Here is a 26,467-nt window from a genome sequence, read left to right as displayed (position 1 = left end):
TGGATGTAATTGAGAGCAGAAACAGTAACAGCAGAATCCAACCCCTGGAATCACTCGTGAATTTGTAGATGTCTCAGCAGATGGGATGAAACTCCAAATCCCTTCCCACACTTAGAGCAGGTGAATGGCCTCTCCCCAGTGTGAACTCGCTGGTGTGTCTGCAGGGCAGATGACTGATTAAACCTCTTCCCACACTGAGTGCAGGTGAACAGATTCTCTCCCGTGTGAACTCGTTGGTGTGTTCGCAGGCTGGATAAGTCAATGAATCCCTTCTCACACACTGAGCAGATGAATGGCCTCTACCCAGTGTGAACTCGCAGGTGGGTCTGCAGGTTGGATGAATGACTGAATCCTTTCCCACACTGAGGGCAGATGAACGGTTTCTCCCCAGTGTGAGCTCGCTGGTGTGTCTGCAGGTGGGATAACTGACTGAATACCTTCCCACACTGAGTGCAAGTGAATGGTTTCTCCCCAGTGTGAACTCGCTGGTGCGTCTGCAGGCTGGATAACTGAGTGAATCCCTTCCCACATTGAGGACAGGTGAATGGCCTCTCCCCAGTGTGAATGCGCTGGTGTATGCACAGATTGGATGACTGAGTGAATCCCTTCCCACACTGAGAGCAGATGAAGGGTCTCTCTCCTGTGTGAAGTCGCTTATGTGCCTGCAGGCCGGATAACTGAGTGAACCCCATCCCACACTGAGGGCAGATGAACGGTTTTTCCCCAGTGTGAATTCGCTGGTGTGTCCGCAGGTGGGATGAATGACTGAATCCTTCCCCACACTGAAAGCAGGTGAATGGTTTCTCCCCAGTGTGAACTCGCTGGTGTGTCTGCAGGTTGGATGAATTACTGAATCCTTTCCCACACTGAGAGCAGGTGAATGGCCTCTCCCCAGTGTGAACTCGCTGGTGTATCTGCAAATTGGATAACTGCCTGAATACCTTCCCACACTGAGTACAAGTGAATGGTTTCTCCCCAGTGTGAACTCGCTGGTGCGTCTGCAGGTTGGATAACTGAGTGAATCCCTCCCCACACTGAGGACAAGTGAATGGCCTCTCCCCAGTGTGAATGCGCTGGTGTATCCACAGATTGGATGACTGAGTGAATCCCTTCCCACACTGAGAGCAGATGAAGGGTCTCTCTCCAGTGTGAAGTTGCTTATGTCTCTGCAAGTGGGATAACTGAGTGAATCCCTCCCCACACTGAGGGCACATCAATGGTCTCTCCCCAGTGTGAACTCGCTGGTGCATCTGCAGGTGGGATAACAGAGTGAATCCATTTCCACAGTGAGAACAGATGAACGGCCTCTCCCCAGTATGGCTGCGCCGATGAGCTTCCAGCAGGGATGGGACTCTGTATCCCTTCCCACAGTCTGCACATTTCCATGGTTTCTCCATGATGCAGGTGTCCTTGCCTGTCTCTTGGGTGGACAATCAGCTGAAGTCTCGTCAACACACACAACACGAGTACAATCACTCCCTGTGTGAACGGTGTGATATTTATCCAGGTTGTGTAACTGGTTAAAGCGCTTTAGTCAGTGCACTGGAACACTCTCACTCGAGTGTGGCAGTGTGTTGGTGCTTTTCCAGTCACACTGATCGTCGAAATTGTTTCAAATCAACAGACTGGACAACTATTTCTCCTTCTAGATTCAATGGCCGATGATATTCAGGTCTCTGTCAGATCTGGACATGAGATTTCGTCCTGTGATTCCTCTTTCAATATCCTGTAAAACAAATTTATAAAATTCATCACTGTCAGTATAGGATAGAAATTCAGAACAGACAAGTCTATAGTCTACAGTCCATAGTTTCTATGGAACATACTTTCCTCTCTCATTCCCCAAAAGCTGTAAATCTCCATCCCACACACTCTCCCTCATTCTCACTCATCACCAGGGACCAGGTTCGAGTCCCGGGCCGGGGGGAGGGGGAGATCACCGAGCGGCTTCTCGCTCTGGCCGGAGCCGCCAGCCGCTGGTCTGGAAACCTTGGCTCGAGGAGGGGGCGGGGGCGGGGCTCCCGGGTCCGCGCGACCGGGCCTGCGCACTGGGATTTGGAGACGTCACCGCGGAGTAGAGCGATTGCTATTGGCTAATTCAGGCAGGGCTCTATTGTGCCGTCACAATGACTCAGAGGGGCGTTACCAGCACACACTGTCCTGTTTGCTGCAAAATCACTGGTTAGAGAAGTAAAACACTGCGGATTGGACACCAGCTCAGCGGGGCTGGCTGTCAAAGCCCCGCCCACCCTCACGTGAGCTCGGGTTCAGCCCCCTCATTGGTTACGTGCGGGAGATTTGACCAATGGCAACGTGTGGAGGACCGGATGGGTGCTGGTCCTCCAGCCAATCAGAGTGTGTGCTTAGTGGCAATGGCGGCAGTGGTCTTTTTCGTTGTGTGAATGAAGATTGAGCTTCAGACTCCAACTTCCTCCTGTCTCTGTCAGTAAAGCACTTTCTTTTTTCCCCCTTTCCATTTCTTTTCTCGGGGAAATTAGAGACTTGCAGCAACTGAAGGGCAAGGAAATGAATCCAATCTGTATATTTCACACATTGTTAGTCCAGTGACATAAACATATATCTGTTTGGCAGTCTGCATGCAGATTTTCAGCTCTCTGTGTCCAGCACTGGAAGCAGTGAGCATGGATCTGTCAATCAGCACATTCAGGAAAGTTGGCAGGGTGAATATTTGATACAGCAGAGTGAGAATGGAGGGAGAGTGTGTGGGGTGAAGATTTACAGCTTTTGGGGAATGATAGAGGAAAGAATGTTCATAGAAAGTAAAATTGTTCTGAATTTCTATCCTGTACTTACAATAATTACTTCTGTAAATTCCTTTTACAGGATATCAGAAGGTCAGGATTTACAGACAAAATCTCAAAACAAACATCACATCAACATCTGACGGAGTCATTCAGTTTATTGGGATCTGAATATGATCGACATTTGACTGAGAGTGGGGAGAGAATGTACTTGTGTTCTGTGTGTGAATGAGGCGCCAACTGATTGTCCACCCAGGAGAACGGCAAGGACACCTGCATCATGGAGAAACCATGGAAATGTGCAGACTGTGGAAAGAGATATGGATACCCATCTGAGCTCGAAGCTCATTGGCGCAGCCACACAGGGGAGAGGCCATTCACCTGCACTCAGTGTGGGGAGGGATTCAGTGATTCATCCGGCCAGCTAAGACACCAGCGAATTCACACTGGGGAGAAACCGTTCACCTGCTCTCTGTGTGGGCAGGGATTCAGTCAATCATCCAACCTGCGGACACACCAGCGAGTTCACACTGGGGAGAGACCATTCACTTGCTCTCAGTGTGGGAAGGGATTCAGTAATTCATCCGGCCTGCGAAGACACCAGCGAGTTCACACTGGGGAGAAACCATTCACCTGCTCTCAGTGTGGGAATGGATTCACTCAGTTATCCAGTCTGCAGACACACGAGCGAGTTCACAGTGGGGAGAGACTGTTCACCTGCTCTCAGTGTGGAAAAGGATTCACTGACCTCTCCAACCTGTGCACACACCAGCGAGTTCACACTGGGGAGAGGCCGTTCACTTGCTCTGTGTGTGGGAAGGGATTCAGAGTTTCATCCCACCTGCTGAGACATCAACAAATTCATGAATGATTCCAGAGGTTGGATTCTGCTGTTATTGTTTCTGCTCTCAATTACATCCAGAACTGCATCTTGTTTATTCTCACAGTTGATCAATGGGGAGAGTCAGAGGGTTTCTTTCTGCTGGACTGGTCGGTCTCAGCCTCCAGTGGGCTGATGCTCTTTGAGCTTTGTTGCAATTGCCTGGTTTCAGATTTAGCAAGAATCACAGAATGACAGGGTGTTACGAAGGTCAGAGATATTTAGTCAGTATTTCTGTTTGAAACCCCCCCAAATTCCCATCCAATTTCCTTTGTAATTGATTGTTTCCACTTCCTCCACCCTCGTAGGGAGCGGGTTCCAAGTCAATACCATTTGCTGCAGCAAAATATTCTTCCTCACATTCCTCCCCCTGCATCTCTGACTCAAAACCTTAAATCTGTATCCCCCTCATTCTTGTCCCATCAGCAAATGGGAACAACTTTTCTTTGTCCACCTTGTCTAAACCTAAGAATCTTGTCCACCTCTATCAAATCTCCCCTCAACCTCCTTTGCTCCAAGACGAACAACCCCAGCCTGACATTGACAATAAAGAACAAACTAACAGAATATGTTAATACTAGAAATCAAATGGGAATGTTTAATTTCTGTTTTAAAAATATTGTGAATGTACTGTCCTGGACAATAAAGGAATTAGAATAACTCACCTTGGGTGTGGTTGAATGGAATATATCAATCTGGTATCCACCTACATTCTCCCTCCCTAACAGCACTGTGGATGTACTTACACCTCAGGCATTGTAGCAGTTCAAGAAGGCAGTGTTGGGGTTGACCGTGGCTGAGGCAGCTACATACAGACACATATTCTGTTATGATTGATGGACTGCAGATTGAATGTGAAGCATTATGGGACTGGACTATCTTGACCACATTCCTGTGACAGCTCAGTTTCTGCAATTACAGACCATTAAAGCTGCTTAGCAGGGCCCCGACAGAGGACCTGGTGAGAATATTTAATCGGAATGAGTTGGAATTAAACTTATCCCAGGACTGGCTGGTGTTCAGCGGCTGAGATACCCAAATCTGTAAAAGTGGGGTCTGACCAATCAACAAACAGTGGTAGATAGTTGGTTAAGAAATTAAAAAGCATTTTGAGGCATTGCTAACTTATCATCAATTTGTGATAAGAACTGTGAGGGACTTGTGACCTGATATTTGGTGAAGTGACGGTATACTTCAAGTAGCACTGGATTGAAAAGCAGACCTCTGAAAGTAGATTCTAACAGTTAAAATCTTACCCCATCATGGCCAGTGAAAAATCAGATCTCGAGTGGGGACCGGACATGTCTCTTACCTGTCATTTAGAAACTAAGAACGAGAAGCTTATAGATAAAATGATTAGAGAATAGAGCCAATGTTTCGATTCTGGATGACACTTTGTAAAAAGCTCTTATGAAGGGTCACCCAGACTCAAAACATTGGCTCTAATCTCTCTCAACAGATGCTGTCAGACCTGCTGAGATCTTCCAGCATTTTCTGTTTTAGTTTTGGATTCCAGCATCCGCAGTATTTTACTTTTATGATAAAATGATTCGGTCTGACCCTCTCACAAAGCAGAGAGTGTGGTGCCAGAAGAGAAAAAGGAAGGATGATAAAGTCTGGATTCTGATTCTCTGAGCCCATGTAGAATTAACAAAATGAGTCAACCAGTTTATAAAGAACAGAAATTACCCATCCCTAACAAAAACTGATTTAATCAAAATAATTAGGTTGATGAATATAACAAAAAAATTAATGAACAAAGTTTAAAATCAAGTTTGTTTTGTTGTTAGGGAAGTTTTTTAAACTTGTGTAAAGTAACATGATTGTGTGCCAAGTTTTTGTTGTTCGTTCCCCACCCCTTTAGGTTCTGTAGAAAAGTTGACCCTTTCAACAGACAGTTCGTTTGTTTTTAAATTGCCCGAAAACGCGTCTATTTTAGTTTATATTTGAAGATTTATGGGAATTGGCTGAGATGGGCTTTCAACATTTTTAAATATAGAAAAGTAATCTTGAGAAGTCAGCTTGGTAGAATGAGGTGGAGAGAGAGATGTTTACAGAGAGGTGTGGAGAGCTGTTGATTTTACAAATTATCCACATTTTCGGAGCCATCACTTCATGTCCTGGTCTGAGAGGGATGGAGAAAAGTCCATTCAATTGTTTAAGTTAACGTTTCACTAATAACTATTAATCGACACTTTGCTTTTTACCTCTCTGACTTGTTACATGTTGAATGGTTAACAAACTTCCTGATTTCACCATTTAAAGCTTTCCTTCTTGCCACATGGTTAAGTCACTGGAACCTGGTGCGCTTTACAATTAGGGAGGTTGTTGTAAACAAGAGAACCCCCATAAATCTTCATTCAAATAAATCAAAATTCTTACACATGGAATACAACCCTTTATTGTGAGAGAAATTGAACATATAAGTAGAGATGTTGTGCTTCACTTAGAGTAAGAAGTCTCACAATACCAGGTTAAAGTCCAACAGGTTTATTTGGTAGCAAAAGCCACGAGCCTTCTCACTGTGTTTACCTCAGTCCAACACCACATCTCCACATCATGCTTCAATTATACAGGGCTTAATATGAATCACTGGCTATGGACCAAGTGCTGATAGCTGCAATTAGGTGGGAGTTCAGGTGTTTCTCGTGTATTGGTGCAAACTCGATGGGTTGAAGGGCCTCTTCTGCACTGTATGATTCTATGAATGTATTGGAGATGAGGTAATGCTATTTAAAGAGTTAAAGGTCTGTTTCAAGAACCATCTTTTCTTATAAGTTGAGCTCTATTCGTGGAGATACTGAGTGTCCCTGGGGCAGGATTTGGGGAAGTTACTGCTAGTTCAGGAACCTCAAGAACATTCACACTTTTACCTGGGCTGATCCCCCAATTGAGGTGGTGAAACTTCCTCCTGTGTTTCACAGGTAAATCGCTTTCTTTTAAATAAACATTGATATTATTTGCCATTTTAGAGTCCTGTTTTGCCTGATGGTTAACTCTTTTGAACTGACATGTTTTAGAGTCAGTTTGGAACCAAGTATTCAGGCTCATGCAACCAAGTTAAACTGAATCTAAATTTTAATTCTCTGCCTGTTTAAGATTGACAGAGGATCTAGAGATGGTGCAAGAAAGGTTCACAAGGATGATACCAGAACTGAAAATGTTTTTAAGTTAATGGAGAGATTGGACAAGTTGGAGATGTTTTTGTAGAATCATAAAGTCCCTACACTGGAGAAGAAAGCCCATTGAGTCTGCACCAACTCTCCGACAATGCATCTACCTCATGCCCTAACCCCATAACCTCATGTATTCACCCTGCTAATCCCCCTAATCTACACATTTTTGGACACTAAGGGGCAATTCACAGTGGTCAATTCAACTAACTTACACATCTTTTGACTGTGCAAGGAAATCGGAGACCTGGAGGAAACCCAGACAGACAAAGGGGGCAACCGTGCATATCCCACAGACAATCACCTGGGTTCTTAGTGGTATGAGGCAGAAATGCTAGACACTGTCTCACCATGCCACCCTATTCTCTGGAAGAGCCGAGGCTGAGTGCTGATAGAGATTATGAATAGATATGGCAGGATTAAAGTTATCAAATAATCATTGTCAGTACAGGATACAAAATCAGAACTGACAATTCTGGTTATTATTAGGCATGTTTCTCCCCTTCAAACTATAAATCTCTGTCCCATCACACTCACCTTCCTCCCTATTAATTGTTCCACTAATTCTTTTGTCCTCCAGCTTTCTTTCTTAATTCTCTACTGCAATTAGACTTTTGAATGGACCTACCATATATTAAATTGACCTTTCTCAACACCCAATCAATGACTGTAACACTACATTCTGCACCTTCTCCTTTCCTTCTCCCCATGTACTCTATGAACGATACGTTTTGTCTTTATGGTGTGGAAGAAACAATACTTTTCACTATATCCCAATACATGTGACAATAATAAATCAAATCAACTCTTCTCCGCTTGATGTGCTAACTCTTGGCTTCAATTTCAGACTACCTCTTGCCCTCCCTAGTATCTCACACCAAAATTTCAATCTTTATGACTGAAGAGGAACTGTATTGCTAATGGGACATCAATATATAATCTAGTGACTACCCACATGTGCTTTGTTTCTGGGTGCAATCACTCCCACCTCCACCTTTCATCCCAGTCCCAGGAGTTTGGAGATTGGGCTGTAGCGGAGTAATGGCAGCCGCATTACCCACAATGCTCCGCGTTGGGGAAATCGCTCAATCACCCGGGCTCGAATTTGCGCATGTCCAAGGGACAGGGGAATCTGCGCATGTGCAGAAATATTATTGAACGCTGCAGAGGTGTTGACCAATGGAAGAGCTTGGAAGACCGGAAGGACTCTGGTCCTCCAGCCAATCAGAGCGCTGCTTTTGTGACACTGCAGGTTGAGCTTCAGAGAGATAAACTTCTTCCTGTTTCCGAGTACCTAAATGAGGCCAACATCTGTGAGTAAAACAGTTTATTTTTTTCACTTTCTATTTCTTTTCTCATTCTGGGGGAAATTGGGGACTTGCAGCAACTGACGGGAAAGGAAGTGAATCCAGAGAGGCTGCAGATTCTGGAAATGTTGGCCCATGTCCCTCTCTCTGAAAGACATTGACATCCTTTGCTCCCTTAGCTTGACAGATTTATTTGTCTGGCTAAAAGGATGGCCTCGTTCCTAATGTTCACAATTAAAGGGCTGGTTTCTTCAGGAGATAGTTGACATTTAGGTGGACAATATAGTAAGATATGGCATGTATGGATACGTTTGGTGTAATCTGGTGTAAATTTATGATTCTTTGTGGGACAGGAATTTTATATAGGTCAGAGTTATGTCTGGTTTTGCTGTTAGGTATGTATTAGATATATTATTTATGCTTCTGTGATACATTTTATTTATTGTTATTTCAAATTTGTAATATAGCACTGTGGTGACATACATTTCCAGTCATTGATTAATTACAGCACAGAAGATGTTCATTCGAGTTCGTATTGACTCTCTATAGAGTAATTCAGTCAGTCCCATTCTCCCTCTGTACCCCTGTATCTCTGCAAGATTATTTCCTTCCGTTGTTAATCCAGTTGAGTTTGAAATCTTGGATCATCTCTAATTTCACTATTCCCATAAGCAGCGAGTTTGTGTTTGTGAACACTCAGTATCTTAATGAAGTTGTTACTGACGTGGTCATGAATCTCTGATCAAGTAATACAGCAGTGTTTATTCAACACGTTTTCCTCCAGAATCTGTACTTATGGGTTGGGTTTGTATTTAGTGTGGCAGTCTGCATCAAAGTTTTCAGGTCTCCAGGTCAGGAAACAGTGAGTATGGTCCGCCACTCAGCATCAATCAGCACTTTCAGGAGAATTGTGAAGGTGTATATTAGATACAGCAGAGTGAGGGTAGAGGGAATATGTGAGATTGAACAAGGTAGGAATGAATGTTCAACTGAAACTAGAATTATGTGTTCTGAATTTCTCTACTGTACTGACAGTGATGACTTTTCTAAAGTCCTTTCATAGGTTTTGAGAAGGAGAAAATTTGCTGTAGAAATCTGAAATCAAACGTCACACCAAGACCTGACACATTCACTCGATTCAAAAGGACTTGAATATCATTTCTCTTTCAGTCTCGAATTGAGTTGAAATATGTACAGATGGAGGGCATTGATTGGATTATTATATGAGAGTGTATGAAAAAAGCATGTATAAAGAAATGGTGTTCTGTCTGCATCCAAAGGTTTAAATATGTCACTGGAAAAGTATCGAGACACACATATCTGAGTGAAAGTGTACCAGTGAACTGACTGTGGAAAGACCATTAACCAGTTACACACTGTGAAAGAAATATCACACCATTCAGAGCAAGGAGAAACCTTACCTGTGTTGTGTGTGTGGACAAGGCTTCAATTGATCATCAAACGTGGAGATTCAGACAGACACCCGCACCATGCAAAAACCATGGAAATGTGGAGATTGTGGGAAGGGATTCAAAGCCCCATCTCAACTGGAAATTCACCGATACATCCACACTGGGAAAAGACCTTTTACTTGCTTTGAGTGCGGGAAGAGATTCACTCAGTCATCACACCTGCAGACACACAAGCGAGTTCATAGTGGGGAGAGGCCATTCACCTGCACTGAGTGTGGGAAAGGATTCAAGGATTCATCTACCCTGCGGACACACCAGCGAGTTCACACCAGGGAGAGACCGTTCACCTGTGCTGAGTGTGGGAAAGGATTCACTCAGTTATCCAACTTGCTGACACACCAGCGAATCCACACTGGAGAGAGACCATTCATCTGCTCTGAGTGTGGGAAAGCATTCACTGAGTCATCCTGTCTGCTGACACATCAACGCAGTCACACCAGGAAGAAGCTGTTCACCTGCGCTGAGTGTGGGAAGGGATTCACACGGTCATCTCATCTGCTGACACACCAGCGAGTTCACACTGGGGAGAGGCCATTCACTTGCTCCGTATGTGGGAAGGGATTCACTCAGTCATCCAACCTGCTAACACACCAGCGAGTTCACAGCAGGGAGAGGCCACTCACCTGCTTAAAGGGAAGGATTCATTGAGTCATCCAGTCTGCTAAAACACTAATGTGGTCACACTGGGGAAAGACCTTTGGTGTGTTTTGTGTATGAGAAGAGATTCACTGATTCATCCAAACTGCTGAGACACCAGCAAGTCCACATTGAGGAGAGACTATTCCCCTGCTCTGAGTTTAGGGAAGGTCATCAGTCATCCAACTTGCTGACACACCGAGTTCACACCAATTAGAGACTTTTTCTTTGTAATCACAGAATTCCTACAGTGCAGAAGGAGATCACTCGGCCCATTGAGTCTGCACCGACCACAATCCCAACCAGGCCCCACTCCAGTAAACCTACACATTTACCCTGCTAATCCCCCTGACGCTAAAGGGCAATTTAGCATGGTCAGTCAACCTAACCCACACATCTTTAGAAGGTGGGAGGAAACCACAGCATCCGGAGGAAACCTGCACAGACATGAGGAGAACATGCAAACTTCACACAGACAGTCACCCAAGGCTAGAATTGAACCCGGATTCCTGCCCTGACTGTGTGTTAATTGAATCAATTGAGTTTAAGAATGTACAGACAGAGGGCTTTGATCGAATAATTATATGAGTGTTTATGAAGAAAGTATGTATAAAGAGTTGGGAGTTAAATGTATTCCAAGTAAAGATTGGCTCCAGTTTCTTCCTTCACCATAAGGCTGTCAGGATTATAACCTGGTAACAGAAAATGTTTGACCGATTGGTGAAGTTTGGAAACCGAAGAAATGTATATTTCAGACAGAAGTTTACAATCCCGGCAGCTTTTGTGAGAGATGAAAGTGAGTGAGAATTCGCAGGATCTGATTACCCGCCGATGTTCTCAGAGTCTGAATCATATGATCAGTGGAAGAATGGAGATGTGGATATGGGTTACATCCCTAACAAGGAGGAAACAAGGTCTGGCCTTGGCATTGTCACTTCCTAACGAAAGGAAAATTGGCAGCAAAACATTTTCAGAGCTGGAAATTGACCAGTAGTATAGTGATCAAGATTTGGACCTTTTATTTGGTTTCATTGATGAGATTTACAAGAAAGATGATCTGATGGGTGCCTATGGAGCATAGTCTGACTTTGTCAAGTTTTGAAATGAGAGTGTAAGTATATTTAGCAGATCTGGATATCACAGAAAGGACAGGATTGGAAACGTACTAATAGGTGAATGAATCTCAGGAATGACGGGGGAACAATTACCATGAAATTCCCCTGGTCATCACAGTCCAGTGCTTGTTTGGGTCAATGCACCTAACCAGCATGTCTATCAGAATGTGGGAGAAAACCAGAGGACCTAGAGGAAACCCGCACAGACATGGGGAGAATATGCAAACTCCACAGAAACAGTGACCCAAGCCAGTAATCCCAGTGATTAACAAAGAATTGCGCCACAAGATTCCACATTTTTAAACGAGAACAACATTTATAAAGCAAAATAATATTAAAAACCCGGACTATGAACATAGCATAAGTCTTTCAATTTTATTCATTATCAGATTATTTCATGAAGAGAATATTAAAAACTTGTTGTGGTTCTGAGAAGAGGGGTGTCTTTATATGTAATGCTTTGTACAAAAGAAGGAAAAATCACATTTTTTTTCTTCTTTGATTTGTTCTGAGACATTGTTCGTGTGAATGTATTGTGATCCAGGTTAGGACATTTAAAGAAAATTGTGAACACCCAGTGATTAACTAAAAGAATTACATGAAAAGATTAAACATTTTTAATAAAAAACAAACTTTACTGTATATATAAAACAAAATAAAATTTAAGAATACAGCATTACAAACAGAATACTGTAGTCAGTAAAGACTTATGGCATAAACCTGTTTTTTAACCTCACCCCAAGAGTTTCTTTATACTTAATATCTTGAAAGTTCCATTCTGTTCCTGGGGCTCTCAAAGGTATGTCAAAGCTCTGCAGAATTCACTTTAATTTTCCTCGCTTTTCCAGCTATTCTCCAGGCTCCAAGATTTTACAGGGGGTCTTTCCATGAGCTTTTGGCTAAACAATTCTTCAACTTTTCTTTGAGATCTCAAAACTGTGGACTCCTCAGTCCAACTGTGGGCTTCACTTCCTTCTTGCTGAGGGATTTAAACATTGGCAGCACTCCTGGTTCCGAATGACCCTCCAGGCTTCTGGTCTCACAGCTGTTTAACAGCTCCTGGTCCCATAGCTGAAGGCCTCCAAGTTAACTGGAGACTGCTTGCTTTCTGTGAGAAACAACCAGAATTCCAACCAGAGCTCACTTACCCTCGTGCTAACACATCTGTTGGAATCTCTGATACATATTTAGCTTCAAAACTAAACCTTTTTTTCCTGAGGTCTGCATGAAGAATTCCGCTCTCTAACAAAGACAGGGCAATAACTGTCAATCCCAAAGTCTCCAAGTCTCCAGCTAAAAGAGGCCAGCTGCCCTTTTACACTTCTTACCCTTCAAGTTTTGACATCTTAAACCAACATGGACCACACTTTGTGACTGTGAATTCTCTCAGGATGTTTCTGTCAGATCCTCAGTGTGGGCTTTCCATTTATCTTAAATTTTAAAAAAAGCAATTTGTTGAACTCATTCATACTTCTAAACCATAGAAATTATGAAATCAGATCTTTGCAACACTTTCCCCATGATGAAATGAAAAAGTATCATCCTCGTATTATCCCATTTGAAACATTATAACGTAGACTCAAAAGGTTGGCTCTACTCCCTCCCCACAGATGCTGTCAGACCTGCTGAGATTTTCCAGCATTTTCTGTTTTTGTTTCAGATTCCAGTATCTGCGGTATTTTGTTTTCAACAACGCACAACATGCTGTATACCTAAATAGTTGTGATTTCATCAAATGGTGAAGCAGGCTCAAAGGGCCAAATGGCCAACTCCTGTTCCAAAGTCTAATGTTTAAATATCTTAAAACCTGCAATAGACATAATAATCCCTCCATTGTCCACTCCACATTCACAAGTCCATCCTGATAACAGCACACTGCTGGATTCCATGTCCAGGAATCTCAGTCCACTGAAGATGAAAAATGTTACTGCTTGCAGTGTTTTCAGACAGTTTTCTTCTCACAATAATTATGGTCCAAAGTTCCCCCTGCAAAAGGAGAGTCTCATTGCTGTTCATTTGTGAATTTTCTACTTCAGTTTTTAACAGTCTGTTCAGAGTGCACATTTTAAACTTGATTTTCTTTCATGTTTGCAGTTTCTCCATTGTTTAAATCCAAAGAGAATATTCCAGTCAATTCTACATTGAAACTGTCTTCTTCTTGCTCTGTTGTAGCTGCAGCTTCATTTTTAATTTCATTTCCCAAACTCAAACATTCTGGATTCACTTTTGGAGAGAGCAAGTTCAAAATGGCTTATTTTTGTGTCAACAACTCTTTCCTTCATTCATCAAAATCTTCTTCAGCCATTTAAAAATGTTGTTAAAATTAATTTTCTGTTCAAGCAAAAATGTTGAACATTCCCATTTGGAGACTATATGATCTCGGGCTTCAGAAATAGAGGAATTGACAACAAAATCAGGGAAGTTATGCTGATAGTTTTTAAAGCTCTGGTTAGGCCACAATAGGATACTGAGCTCAGTTCTGGTCACCACACTTTTGGAAGGACATGAGAGTCCTTGAGAGGGTGCAGAGGAGATTTACCGGGACGGTTCCAGGAATGACGAGTTTTATCCACAAGACTAGGCTGGAGAAGCTGGGGTTATTCTCCTTGGAGAAAAGGAGATGGAGGGGAGATTTGCTCGAGGTGGACAAAATTAAAATAGATTAAATAAAGTGAGAAGGAGAAGCTGTTCCCATTAGCTGACGGTGCAAGGATGAGGATGTACAGATTTATATATATTCTTAGCGAGAGATGCAGGGGGATGTAAAGGATGTTTTATGCAATGAGTGGGAATGAGATGGAACTCACTGCCTGTGAGGGTGGTGGAAGCAGAGACAATGAATGATTTAACAAGGAAAATGGATGGATACTTGCGGGAAATAGAACTGAAAGGATAAAGGGATAGAACGGGGCAATGGGACCGCCAGGTTTACCCCATGAGAATAATTCCAGAACTGAGAGCATTTAACTGTCTGAAAATGCCGGTGTTACTTTTCTCTGGAAAACTGAAGACTGATGGAAGTCTTGAAGATTATGAAGGGTTCAATAATCCAGTACGGATTTAATGAGAAACCTCTTTACCCAGAGAGTGGTGAGAATGTAGAACTCATTACCACAGTGAGTGGTTGAGGTGAACAGCGTGAATACACTGAAGGGGAAGCGAGATACATACATGAGAGAGAAAGAAATAGAAGGATATGTTAATGGGGGAGATGAAGAGGGGTGGGTGGAGGATCATGTGGAGTATAAATACTGAGACCAGTTGAGCCGACTGGCCTGGCCCTGCGCCATAGACTGAATGGAACAGAGACAAATATATTTATTTTCAATCTCCTTGAATGGTCGGAGAAACAGGATTAACTATCCAAGATAAAATAAATGTCCTTCATCGGCTTGTGTGGATCATTTGTGGAAATGTGCTTTCCCAGCCCACTGGAAGCAAATTCGTGAGAAAGACCAATCCAGCAGAGAGAAACCTTCTAACTCTCCCACTTCACCCACTGTCAGAATGAACACGGTTCAGTCCTGGGTGTGATTAACAGCAGCAGGATCCAATTCCTATCATCACTTGTGAACTCGCTGGTGATTGCGCAAGTAGATTGGCCGACTGAATCTCTTCCCACACTCAGAGCAGGTGAGTGTCCTCTCCGCAGTGTGAAGGCGCTGGTGTATCTGCAGGCTGGATGAATCAATGAATGCTTTCCCACATTCACAGCAGGTGGGTGGCCACTCCCCAGTGTGAATCCGCTGGTGTGCCTTCAGGAAGGATGATCGACTGAATCCCTTTCCACACTCGGAGCAGGTAAACGGCCTCTCTTTGGTGTGAACCCGTTGGTGTATCCGAAGGCTTGATGAGTCAATGAATGCCTTCCCACACTCAGTACAGGTGAACGGCTTCTCCCCAGTGTGAACGCGTTGGTGTATCCGCAGGTTGGAGGAGTGAGAGAATCCCTTTCCACAATCAGAGCAGGTGAAGGGCTTCTCCCCAGTGTGAACTCGCTGGTGTGCCTGCAAGTGAGATAACCGACTGAATCCCATCTCACACTCAGAGCAAGTGAATGGCCTTTCCCCAGTGTGAATTCGCTGGTGTATCAGCAGATCAGATGAAGTAGTGAATGTCTTCCCACACTCAGAGCAGGTGAACGGCCTCTCCTTGGTGTGAACTCGCTGGTGTCTCAGCAGGTGGGATGAATGAGTGAACCCCTTCCCACACTGAGAGCAGGTGAACGGCCTCTCCCCAGTGTGACTGCGTCGATGAATTTCCAGCTGAGACGGGGATTTGAATCCCTTCCCACAATCCGCACATTTCCACGGTTTCTCCATGGCGCGGGTGTCCCTGTCTCCAGCCACACAAAGCATCTGTACAATCTCTTCCTGTTGTAAATGGTGATGGTCTCTCAAGCTATGGAACTGTCACTGGAACATTCTCACTCAGGTGTTTGAGTCCTGCTGCTTTTCCAGTCACATTGATATTTAAAACTTTCTGAAGCAGACAAAACAAAAAAACATTTCTTGTAGATTCAAAGACTAATGATATTCAGATCCTGATAATCAAGTGACTTTATCAATTCTTCACTTGATGCTTGATTTGAATTTTGTGTCCGCAAATCCTCCCCCTTTGAAGATCCTGTAAAAGAGGTTTACAAATTTCATCACTGTCAATTAAGGACAGAATCTACAATTGGTAGTTGTTAATTTCTATGAATCTTTATTTTCTATCTTGTTCCCAGAAAGCTGTAAATCACTGTCCCACACTCTCCCTGCATTACCTGGAGTATTGTGTAGAGGCTTTGTCTCCTTACTAAAGGAAGGATACAATTGCAATAAAGAAAGTGGAGCAAAGGTGCATTCGAGAAATCCCTGGAAGGGTGAGAGTTTCCTATGACAAAATTGGGCCTCTATTCTCTCAGAGTTTCAACGAATAAGAGCTGATCTTGCATAATAATTGTAGATGTATCAATGTTATGATCCCTATGAGTACAATAACCTTAAAATTAATAAATTCCCAGACAAATCCAATGGAATAAAGCAAAGGGAAGGATTTCACCTTTTAATAAATCTTGCAATAATCAAATTAAAATCAACGTCAATGAATCATGCATTAACAGACAAACAGTATTTGAACATATAGGATAAGTTTGACTTTTAAAAAGCTCAGACAATAAAAACAGGTTTCACAAAATCACAAACATTTTCCCCCCTCAGTATATTTGGCTCTAATTCCAGTTCCAGAGTTCCACAACTCTCTGTATTTCCAGGGGGAGAAAGAAGGTGTTTTACTCACAAATATGAGCTGGAGGAGGAAGTTTGAGTCTGTGTGTGAAGCTAAAAACAGAAGCTGTGCTGTTTCAAATCAAACTGCGGGACTTGGGAGAAAATGATGGGAAGAGATTTTGCAAAGTCCCCTCTCCCACTCTCTCAGCTGGCAGCCCAGCACGCAGGCGCAGAGAGCGCTGCTGAGCCGAGCTGTCCGGAGCAGGCGCAGTGCGGCTGCCGCCAGCGGTCGCTCTCGATGTCTTTTTGGAGCAGCCGGAGGGGGTAGGGGGAGATCACCGAGCGGCTTCTCGCTCTGGCTGGAGCCGCCAGCCGCTTGTCTGGAAACCTTGGCTCGAGGAGGGGCAGAGGGAAGGGGAACAATGGGTGGGGGCGGGGCTCCCGGGTCCGCGCGCCTGGCCTGCGCACTGGAACCCCGGGACGTCATTGCCAGAGCAGACTGATTCGTATTGGCTGATTCTAGCGTGGACGTTTCTAACGCTCGGTCTCCCATTGGAGCAAAAAGACGACATTGCGGATTGGACATCAGCTCCGCGCGGCCGGAGGTCAAAGAGTCTCTGTCCACACGTGGGCTCTGGTTCCGCTTCCTCATTGTCTTCATTGACCAATGGGAAGAGCTGGAGGACCTGAAAGACTCTGATCATCCAGCCAATCAGAATGCGGGGTCACCCCGTGTTGTCTGAATGTGGAGCTGGTCAAGTGGCTGCTTCTCTCTTTCTGAAGATTCAGCTTCACACATCACAAATTTCTCCTCTGTCCAATATCTGTGAGTAAAACACTTTCCATTTCTTTTCTCATTATGGGGAAATTGGGGACTTGCAGCAACTGCAGGGAAAGGAAGTGAATCGAGGGAGGCTGCAGACTCTGGAAAGATTGGTCCAGGTCTCTCTCCGTCTTAAGAACATAAGAAATAGGAGCAGGAGTAGGCCATCTAGCCCTTCGAGCCTGCCCCGCCATTCAATAAGATCATGGCCGATCTGTCGCGGCTCAGTTCCACCTTCCCGCCCTCTCCCCATAACCCTTAATCCCCTCTCTTATCAAAAACCCATCAACCCGCGTCTTAAAAATATTTAGCGAGGCAGCCTCCACCACTTCAACGGGCAGAGAATTCCAGAGATTCACCACCCTTTGAGTGAAGAAGTTCCTCCTCAACTCCGTTCTAAACCGCCCCCCCTTTATCTTGAGGCTGTGCCCCCTAGTCCTACTGTCGTTTTTGAGCGGGAAGAGTCTCTCCGCCTCTATCCTATCCATCCCATTCATCATCTTATACGTCTCAATGAGATCTCTGCTCCTTCAGCTTGACACATTTATTTGTCTGGCTACTGGGATGGTCTCTTTCTGAATGTTCACAATTAAAGAGGTGGTTTTCCCAGTGGATGGCTAACCTTTCATGGGACAGTAAATTAATATAGCACACAGGTATACCTGGTGTTGTTGTGGTACATATCAGACATTATTTATGGTTCTGTAAAATGTTTACTGTTATTTCTACATTTTAATATAGTACTGTATATCTTTGGGGTCCTTGCGAAATAGCAGAGATCATTCAACAGTTCCAGTCCTTCCCGATCCTTCTTCAAGCAATCTGGTCAGCTCCATTTCTCCCTAAATAACTGTACTTGTGGAAGTTTATTTGCTTAAAGTATCCACCGTTCCGTTTTGAAATAAGTTACCACTACTTCCACAATCCTCATAGGCAGAGAGTCAGATTATGACCACTCACTTTCTAAATAATGTTCTTCCTCACATCCCCTGCTACTATATTGCTAATTAAGAAATAGAGTATGGTCGAGCACACATTTTTCATCCAGTTATGTACATGATGTGGAGATGCTGGTATTGGGCTGGGGTGGGCACGGTAAGCAGTCTCACAACACCCGATTAAAGTCCAACAGGTTCATTTGAAATCTTCAGTTTTCGGAGCGCTGCTCCTTCAACAGATGTCTCATCTGATGAAGAAGCAGCACTCCAAAAGCTCATGACACCAAACAAACCTGTTGGACTTTAACCCAGTTATATATATTCACATGAGATATACTACTGCGTGTTAAGATTTTCAGGTTTCTTTGAAGCTGTCAATTAGAACGAATCACTCCTTCACTATATATTTTTCAAAACAGTAAATGAATTAAGAGTTATGATGAGGTAAGTGGAGCAAGGTCCATGAAAAGATCAACCACGATCTTATTGAATGGCAGAGCAGACTCAAGGGGCCTGGTGGCTTATTTCTGCTTCTAGTTCTTATGTTTTTATAATTATTTGGCTAATATTTGGACAGCAGAGTGACAATGGCAGAAATTGCTGGAATTTTACTGGCACACCAGCCCGAAGCTCGTACGACCCCGTAGGAGAATGCCATTCTGCACACCTCACCTGCCCCAATTCTGGGGTAAATGTGCCAGTAAAATTTCGGCCAATTTCTCTGGGTGGATTTTTGAAGAATTATGAAGGAAAGAAGATTTCAGAGAAACTCGAATTTTTGGTTTTGAATTTCTATTCTGCATGAAGTGACAACTTTCATGAACTGCTTTTACAGGATATTTGGAGACGATTTGCAGACATACATCCCAGAAGATTTTAAGCAACAGTGTAACTGGAAAAGCACCAAGACACACACACACACAGAGCCAAGTGAGTGCTTCAGTGAACTGACTGTGGAAAGAGCTTTAACCAGTTACACTGCCTGAAAAAAAATCACACCATTCACAGTGAGGAGAAACAGTACACGTGTTCTGTGTGTAGACGAGACTTCAACTGATCATCGAACCTGGAGAGACACAACGACACCCGCATCATGGAGACACCATGGAAATGTGGGGACTGTGGGAAGAAATTCAGATACCCATCAGAGCTGGAGATTCATCGACGCAGTCACACAGGGGAGAAACCATTCACCTGTTTCAAATGTGGGAGGGGATTCAGTAATTCATCCAACTTACTGAAACACAAACGGGTTCACAGTGAGGAGAGGCCATTCACCTGTTCTGACTGTGGCAAGGGATTCAAATCCTTATCAGTGCTAGAGATTCATTGGCGGATTCACACTGGAGAGAGGCCATTCACCTGCTCCGAGTGTGGGAAGAGATTCGCTCATTTATCCAACTTTCTGACACACAAGCGGGTTCACACTGGGGAGAGGCCTTTCTCCTGCTCTGTGTGTGGGAAGAGATTCAGTGATTCATCCAGTCTGCGGAAACACAAGCAAGTTCACACTGGGGAGAGGCCTTTCCCCTGCTGTGTGTGTAGGAAGAGATTCAGTGATTCATCCACCCTGCGGAAGCACGAGCGAGTTCACACTGGGGAGAGACCATTCACCTGCTCTGACTGTGGGAAAGGATTCACTCGGTCATCCCACCTGCTGATGCACCAACAAATCCACACTGGGGAGAGACCTTTCACCTGCACCGTGTGTGGGAAGGGATTCAGTGCATCATCTACCCTGCAGAACCATCAGGCAGTTCACACTGGGGAGAGGCCATTCCCCTGCTCCGTGTGTGGGAAGGGATTTACTCAGTTATCTGCCCTGCTGCGACACCAGGCAGTTCACACTGGAGAGAGGCCATTCCCCTGCTCTGTGTGTGGGAAGAGATTCAGAGATTCATCCACCCTGCGAAAGCACGAACAAGTTCACACAGGGTAGAGGCCTTTCACCTGCACCGTGTGTGGGAAGGGATTCAGTGCATCATCTACCTTGCGGAACCACCAGGCTGTTCACACTGGAAAGAGGCCATTCCCCTGCTCTGTGTGTGGGAAGGGGTTTACTAGGTCCATCAGTCTGCAGAAACACCAGCGAATTCACTCTGGAGAGCCTGTTCACCTGCACTGAGTGTGGGAAGGGATTCATTCATTCCTGCAGCCTCTGGAAACACCAGCAAGTTCACACCGGGGAGAAGCCATTCGCCTGTGCTGAATGTGGGAAGGGATTTGCTGATCCTTCCAACCTGTGGAAGCACAAGCAAGTTCACACAGAGGAGAGAGGCTGTTCACCTGCTCCGAGTGTAGGAAAGGAGTCACAGGCATCCAAGCTGCTGAGACACTGGCAATCACACTGATTAGAGACCTTTTAAATACTCTGCCTGTGGGTGTGAATTGTATAATTTGGAGTTAAATATACACAAGCAGTGGACATTGATTAGATGTTTACATGAGCACATATAAAGATACATTGACAAAGCATTGGAATGGTTTGGGAATTATATACATATATTTCACTCTGTGAATAAATCTGTACCAAGTAAAGATTGGTTCCAATTTCTTCCTTCACTATAAGGCTGTCAGGATTATAATGTGGTGACAGAGAATGTTGAAAAATACCTGACGTTTCCAATCTGACTTGTTTGAGAAGGAACAGTGATATCTTTGATAAAAATCAGAAGGGAAATATGCAAGTTGTCTTAAAACTACACAGACAATTTGTTCACACTACTTGCCAAAGATAAAAAAAATCCTGCTTCAAGATACAGGAGCAGATGATGAAGAGTATACGAGACTCATACAAGAGACTAGTGCAAAGTGTACAATGTATAAAAATTATTGGAGGATGCCATCGCATCCCAACAGTAAACCTTCCCTTGGCACTTGGGGCTGAACCTGTGGCACCAGCTCAGTTTCTGAATGATGAGTTTTGAGACGTGTGTGAAAACATGAACATTCTGGTCATGAACACAGCAGCTGAAAGCTGGATTCTGTGAAAGGAATCACGCAGTGATTGATGAAATGTTGCAGAAAATCTCAGCTGATCAGCTAAACTTCAAGTTGATAACTGCACTGACATGGACAATTCATGTAAAGAATTCACTTTAGATGACTGGAGAGTATAATCCCTGTCAATGGTTTATGAGAGAAATTCCAAATGACCCTGTGTGCTGAATGATAGCCTTCCTCATTTAGAATGGATGACAATTAGTGCAATTTTTATTTATTTTCTGATTGTTTCACTAGTGCTTGAGCTAAAAAACTATTGCAGATCTTAGAAGAGGGGTATCTTATAATGTAATACTTAATTTTGTACAAAGACCATCATGTTTATCTTTTTCTTTTGTTTGTGTGTGTTGTTACAATTAGGGTTGAGAACATTAACAAGAAATCCAAACACCCATTACAAGATTCCAGATTTTTAAACAAAATCAAACTTCACTGTATATAAAATATTAAAAACCAGCTCAATGAATTATATTTTGTAAAGATTTATGCTGTAAACTCAGTTCTGACTCCAAACATGAACTCTATTTTCACTCTCTACAGATGCTGCCAGACCTGCTGAGATTTTGCAGCATATTTCCTTTTTTGTACTTTTTAAACCCTTATACTTAATATCTTGAACGTACATTCAATTCTGTTCCTGTAACTCTCAAAAGATATGTCAAAGCTCCCAGAATTCATTTTAATTCCCCTCAGTATTCCAGCTATACTCCAGGCTCCAAGATTTCATGAGGATTTGATTGATTCTATTAGTTTTCGGCTAAATAACTCTCCAACTTTCCTTTGAGTTTTCAAAATTGACTCAAAACATGGACTCCTCAATCCAAGCATGGGCTTCACTGCCTTCTTGCTGAGGGATTCAAACATTGGGAACACCCATGGTTCCGAATGACCTCCTCGGCTCCCGCTCCCACAGCTGGTTCACGGCTCCCGCTCCCACAGGGTGGTTGAGATACTGAATCCCTTCCCACACACAGAGCAGGTGAATGGCCTCTCCCTGGTGTGAACTCACTGGTGTGTCAGCAGGCTGGATAACTTAGTGAATCCTTTCTCACACACAGAGCAGGTGAACAGCCTCTCCCCAGAGTGAACTCCCTGGTGTGTCAGCAGGGTGGTTGAGATACTGAATCCCCACACACACAGCAGGTGAACAGCCTCTCCCCAGCGTGAACTCCCTGGTGTTTCAGCAGGGTGGTTGATATACTGAATCCCCACACACAGAGCAGGTGAATGGCCTCTCCACAGTATGAACTCGTCGATGTGTGAACTCGTCGACCCTCTTGTAAACATATAATAATCTCTGAAATATTACCTATTGCCTGTCTCCCATTATACCTTTTGATGCGGTTTCCCAATCTATCTCAGAAAACTTGCCCCTCATATTTTAGTTTTCTCCTGTGAGAAACACCCGGATAAATTAAACAAAAGAACCATATGACTACCACAGCCCATCTCCATGGCAATGTCACATACATTGGTGGGGTTCCAAACAGAATTAGGAATTTACTATCTTTGAACTTACAATGTGCCTTCACTCTTGTGATCCTTGTGAAATTTGAAGACAAGAAATGTGCCCTTCCAGGCTCAAAGATCATCAGCCCACTGTAGTCAACGCCGTGAGTCCGGCCAGTCCAGCATCAAGAAACCTTCTGACTCTCCCCATTGACCAACTGGGAGAATGAACAAAATGCAGTCCTGGACATAAGTGAGAGCAGAAACAATAACAGCAGAATCCAAACCCTGGAATCACTTGTGAATTCGCTGGTATCTCAGCAGATGGAATGAGTGAACAATTCCATTCCCACATTGAGAGCAGATGAACGACGCCCTACTCTGTATGAACTCGCCAGTGTTTCCGCAGGGAGGATGAATCACTGAATCTCTTCCCACACTGACAGCAGGTGAACGGTTTCTCTCCGGTGTGGATTCGCTGGTGTGTCTGCAGGTTGAAAAGCCGGGAGAAGGCCTTCCCACAGTGAGAGCAGCTGAACCGTCTCTCCCCAGTGTGGATTCGCTGGTGTATCTGCAAGTTAGATAACTGAGTGAATCCCTTCCCACATTGAAAGCAGGTGAATGGTCTCTCCCCAGTGTGAACGCGCTGGTGTATCTGCAGAGCGGATGAATCACTGAATCCCTTCCCACACTGAGAGCAGGTGAATGGCCTCTCCCCAGTGTGAACCCGCTGATGTCTCAATAGGTGGGCTGACATGGTGAATCCCTTCCCACACACAGGGCAAGTGAATGGCCTCTCCCCAGTGTGAACTCTCTGGTGTGTCAGCAGGTGGGATGAGAGAGGGAATCCCTTCCCACACTCGGAACAGATAAATGGCTTCTGCCCAGTATGAATTTGCTGGTGTCTCTGCAGGGTTGATGGATCAGTGAATGCCTTCCCACACACAGAGCAGGTGAACGGCCTCTCCCCGCTGTGAACTCGCCGGTGTCTCCACAGGTGGGATGAATCACGGAATTGCTTCCCACACTGAGAGCAGGTGAACGGTTTCTCCCCGGTGTGAACTCGCCGGTGTCTCCGCAGGGAGGATGAATCACTAAATCCCTTTCCACACTGAGAGCAGGTGAATGGTCTCTCTCCAGTGTGAACTCGCTTGTGGGACTGTAGGAAGGAGAGCCGAGTGAATCCCTTCCCACATTCAGTGCAGGTGAATGGCTTCTCCCCAGTGTGAATACGCTGATGGATTTCCAGTTGTGACGCAAACCTGAATTCCTTCCCACAGTCCCCACATTTCCATAGTTTCTCCATGGTGCTGGTGTCCTTGTGTCTCTCCAGGTTGGATGATCAGTTGAAGTCTCATACACACACAGAACACATGTACAGTTGCTCTTTTTTGTGAATGGTGTGATATTTTTTCAGGCTGTGTAACTGGTTAAAGTTCTTTCCACAGTCACTCAGGTGTGTGCATGTTTCAGTGGAAAGCTCTTTCCACAGTCAGTTTACTGGAACACTCTCATTCAGGTGCGTGTGTGTCTCGGTGCTTTTCCAGTCACAATGATGTTTGAAATCTTCTGAATCCGACAGATCGTGACTCTATCAGATCTAGATGTGATGTTTGAGATTTCTGTCTGTGATTCCTCCTCTTCTGATATCCTGTAAAAACAATTTACAAAAAACATCACAGTCAGAACAGACAATTCTAGCTTCTATAGGAACATCCTTTCGTCTGTCATTAATGAAAATCTGTAAATCTCCATCCCACAAATTCCCCCTCCATTCTCACGCTGCCGTATCTAACATTCAGCCACCCAACATTCCTGATGGTGCTGATTCAGGATGAATGACATGCTCGCTGCTCCCTGTCCTGGACACCTAAGTCATAACAAATAGAGTTCTTCTATCTAGAGAGACTAAATAGTCTTGTTCTTCGGAGTTTAGAAGAGTGAGGATGACCTTATTCAAACATATAATTTCATTTGATTTATTATTGTCGCATGTACTAACATACAGTGAAAAGTATTTTTCTTGCGTGCTATACAGATAAAGCATACCATTCATAGGGAAGGCAAGGAGAGAGTGCAGAATATAGTGTTACAGTCATTACTGGGGTGTAGAAAAAGAGCAACTTAATGCAAGGTAAGTCCATTTGAAAATCTCACAGCAGCAGGGAAGAAGCTGTTGAGTCGGTTGGGACATGACCTCAGACTTTTGTATCTTTTTCCCAACGGAAGAAGGTGGAAGAGAGAATGTCTGGAGAGCGTGGGGTCCTTAATTATGGTGGCTACTTTGGCGAGGCAGTGGGAAATGTAGACAGAGTCAATGGATGGGAGGCTGGTTTGCATGCTGGATTGGGTTACATTCACAACATTTTGTAGTTCCTTGCGGTCTTGGGCAGAGCAGGAGCCCGTACCAAGCTGTGATACAACCAGAAAGGATGCTTTCTACAGTTCTGTCGTAAATCTGTATGAGATCCTGAGGGAGTTTGATAGGGTAGATGGGGAGATATCTTCATGAGTGGAAGAGTCTCGAACAAGCTACAAGTTAAAGGCCAGTCATTTAAAACTGAGGTGCAGAGAAATGTCTTCTCACAGAACATGGTGAATCTCTGGAATTCTCTGCTCCAAAGGATGGTAGAGACTGAATCATTAGAAGTATTTAGAATGGAGGTGGATAAATATTTGATAGATTGAGGAATAGAGGGCAATGGGGAAATGGCTCACAAAAGGAGGCCGGTATTGATCAGCTCTGATTGTATTGAACGGCAGGGTCGCTTGAAGGGCCTGGTGGCCTCTCCTGCTTCTATTTCTTGTGATCAGTTGCTGCAGGTCCCAGTTTCCGCCCAGATTGAGGGAAGAAATGGAAAGAGGCAGAATGAAAGTGTTTTACTCACAGATGTTGGAGACGGGGAAGTTTGAGCTGGCTGAAGATCAATCTTCATTTACACAAAGCCCGCGCTCTGATTGGCTGGAGGACCAGAGTCCTTCCGGTCCTCCCACACTTCCCATTGGGCAACACCTCAGCGTGAATTTCAAGGTTCGCCCCTCTCCTTTGGACATGCGCAGTCCAGGTCCGGGGGGGAGGGGGAGGCCACCGAGAGGCTTCTCGCTCTGGCCGGAGACGCCAGCCGCTTGTCTGGAAACCTTGGCTCGAGGAGGGGGAGGGGGAGGGGGAGGGGAACAATGGGTGGGGGCGGGGCTCCCGGGTCCGCGCACTGGAACCCCGAGATGTCACGGCAGAGCAGAGTGATTCCTGTTCGCTGATTCTAACGCTCAGTCTCCCATTGGAGCAAAAAGACGACATTGCAATGGGTGGGGTTCCCGAGTCCGCGCGTGCGCACTGGAAATCCTAGGACGTCACCGCGGAGCAGAGTGATTCCTATTGGCTGATACAGAGCTCCATTGTGACGTCACAAGAGTTGTCCAATGAGCTTCAGAGTGAAACCTCCTCCTCTGGGCAACATCTGGGAGGAAATCAATGTTTCCCCCTTTCCATTTCTTTCCTCATTCTGGGGGAAATTGGGGACTTGCAGCAACTGAAGGGTAAGGAAGTGAATCCAGTCTGTACATTCCACACATTTTTAGTCCAGTCATATGGGCATAGCTCTGTCTGGCAACCTGCATGGAGATTTTCACCTAGTGACGTTTGCTACCAAATAAAGCTGTTGGACTTTAACCTGGTGTTGTAAGATTAAGAAGTCT

The 26,467-nt window shown here is 44.4% G+C and overlaps 3 protein-coding genes and 1 pseudogene across 4 annotated transcripts in view; 3 read left to right on the top strand and 1 right to left on the bottom strand.

The window, feature by feature from the left end:
• The window catches only part of LOC145363586 (uncharacterized), a 31,346-nt gene extending 5,570 nt beyond the window's left edge, over positions 1-25,776 (bottom strand). Inside the window, exons 1-5 of the mRNA XM_080218770.1 lie at positions 25,660-25,776; positions 23,151-24,422; positions 17,019-17,213; positions 14,913-15,754; positions 427-1,431 (exon numbers count right to left, since the gene is read on the bottom strand). Of these exons, the coding sequence (XP_080074896.1) occupies positions 427-1,431; positions 14,913-15,754; positions 17,019-17,213; positions 23,151-24,077 (2,969 nt within the window). The 5' untranslated portion in view covers positions 24,078-24,422; positions 25,660-25,776. The remainder of the gene's footprint in view (positions 1-426; positions 1,432-14,912; positions 15,755-17,018; positions 17,214-23,150; positions 24,423-25,659) is intronic.
• The window catches only part of LOC145363729 (uncharacterized), a 356,716-nt gene that overhangs the window by 82,117 nt on the left and 248,132 nt on the right, over positions 1-26,467 (top strand). The gene's annotated exons all lie outside the window — the stretch shown is intronic.
• Positions 2,367-12,385, top strand: LOC145335589 (uncharacterized). Its single transcript, XM_080181396.1, has 3 exons — positions 2,367-2,442; positions 2,845-3,550; positions 9,617-12,385. The coding sequence occupies exons 2-3, from the start codon at positions 3,043-3,045 to the stop codon at positions 10,240-10,242; spliced, it is 1,134 nt and encodes a 377-aa protein (XP_080037522.1). The 5' UTR covers positions 2,367-2,442; positions 2,845-3,042; the 3' UTR covers positions 10,243-12,385.
• Positions 17,094-22,442, top strand: LOC145363645 (uncharacterized; annotated as a pseudogene). The gene is made up of 2 exons (XR_013890022.1): positions 17,094-17,384; positions 19,155-22,442. The product of XR_013890022.1 is annotated as an uncharacterized LOC145363645 (transcript).

This window comes from Carcharhinus amblyrhynchos, unplaced genomic scaffold (assembly GCF_965287045.1).
Source record: "Carcharhinus amblyrhynchos unplaced genomic scaffold, sCarAmb.v2.hapA scaffold_39, whole genome shotgun sequence".
In the NCBI taxonomy this organism is placed as follows: Eukaryota; Metazoa; Chordata; class Chondrichthyes; order Carcharhiniformes; family Carcharhinidae; genus Carcharhinus; species Carcharhinus amblyrhynchos.
The sequence above is the reverse complement of the archived record's forward strand: the minus strand, read 5'-3'. Positions and strand labels throughout refer to the sequence as shown.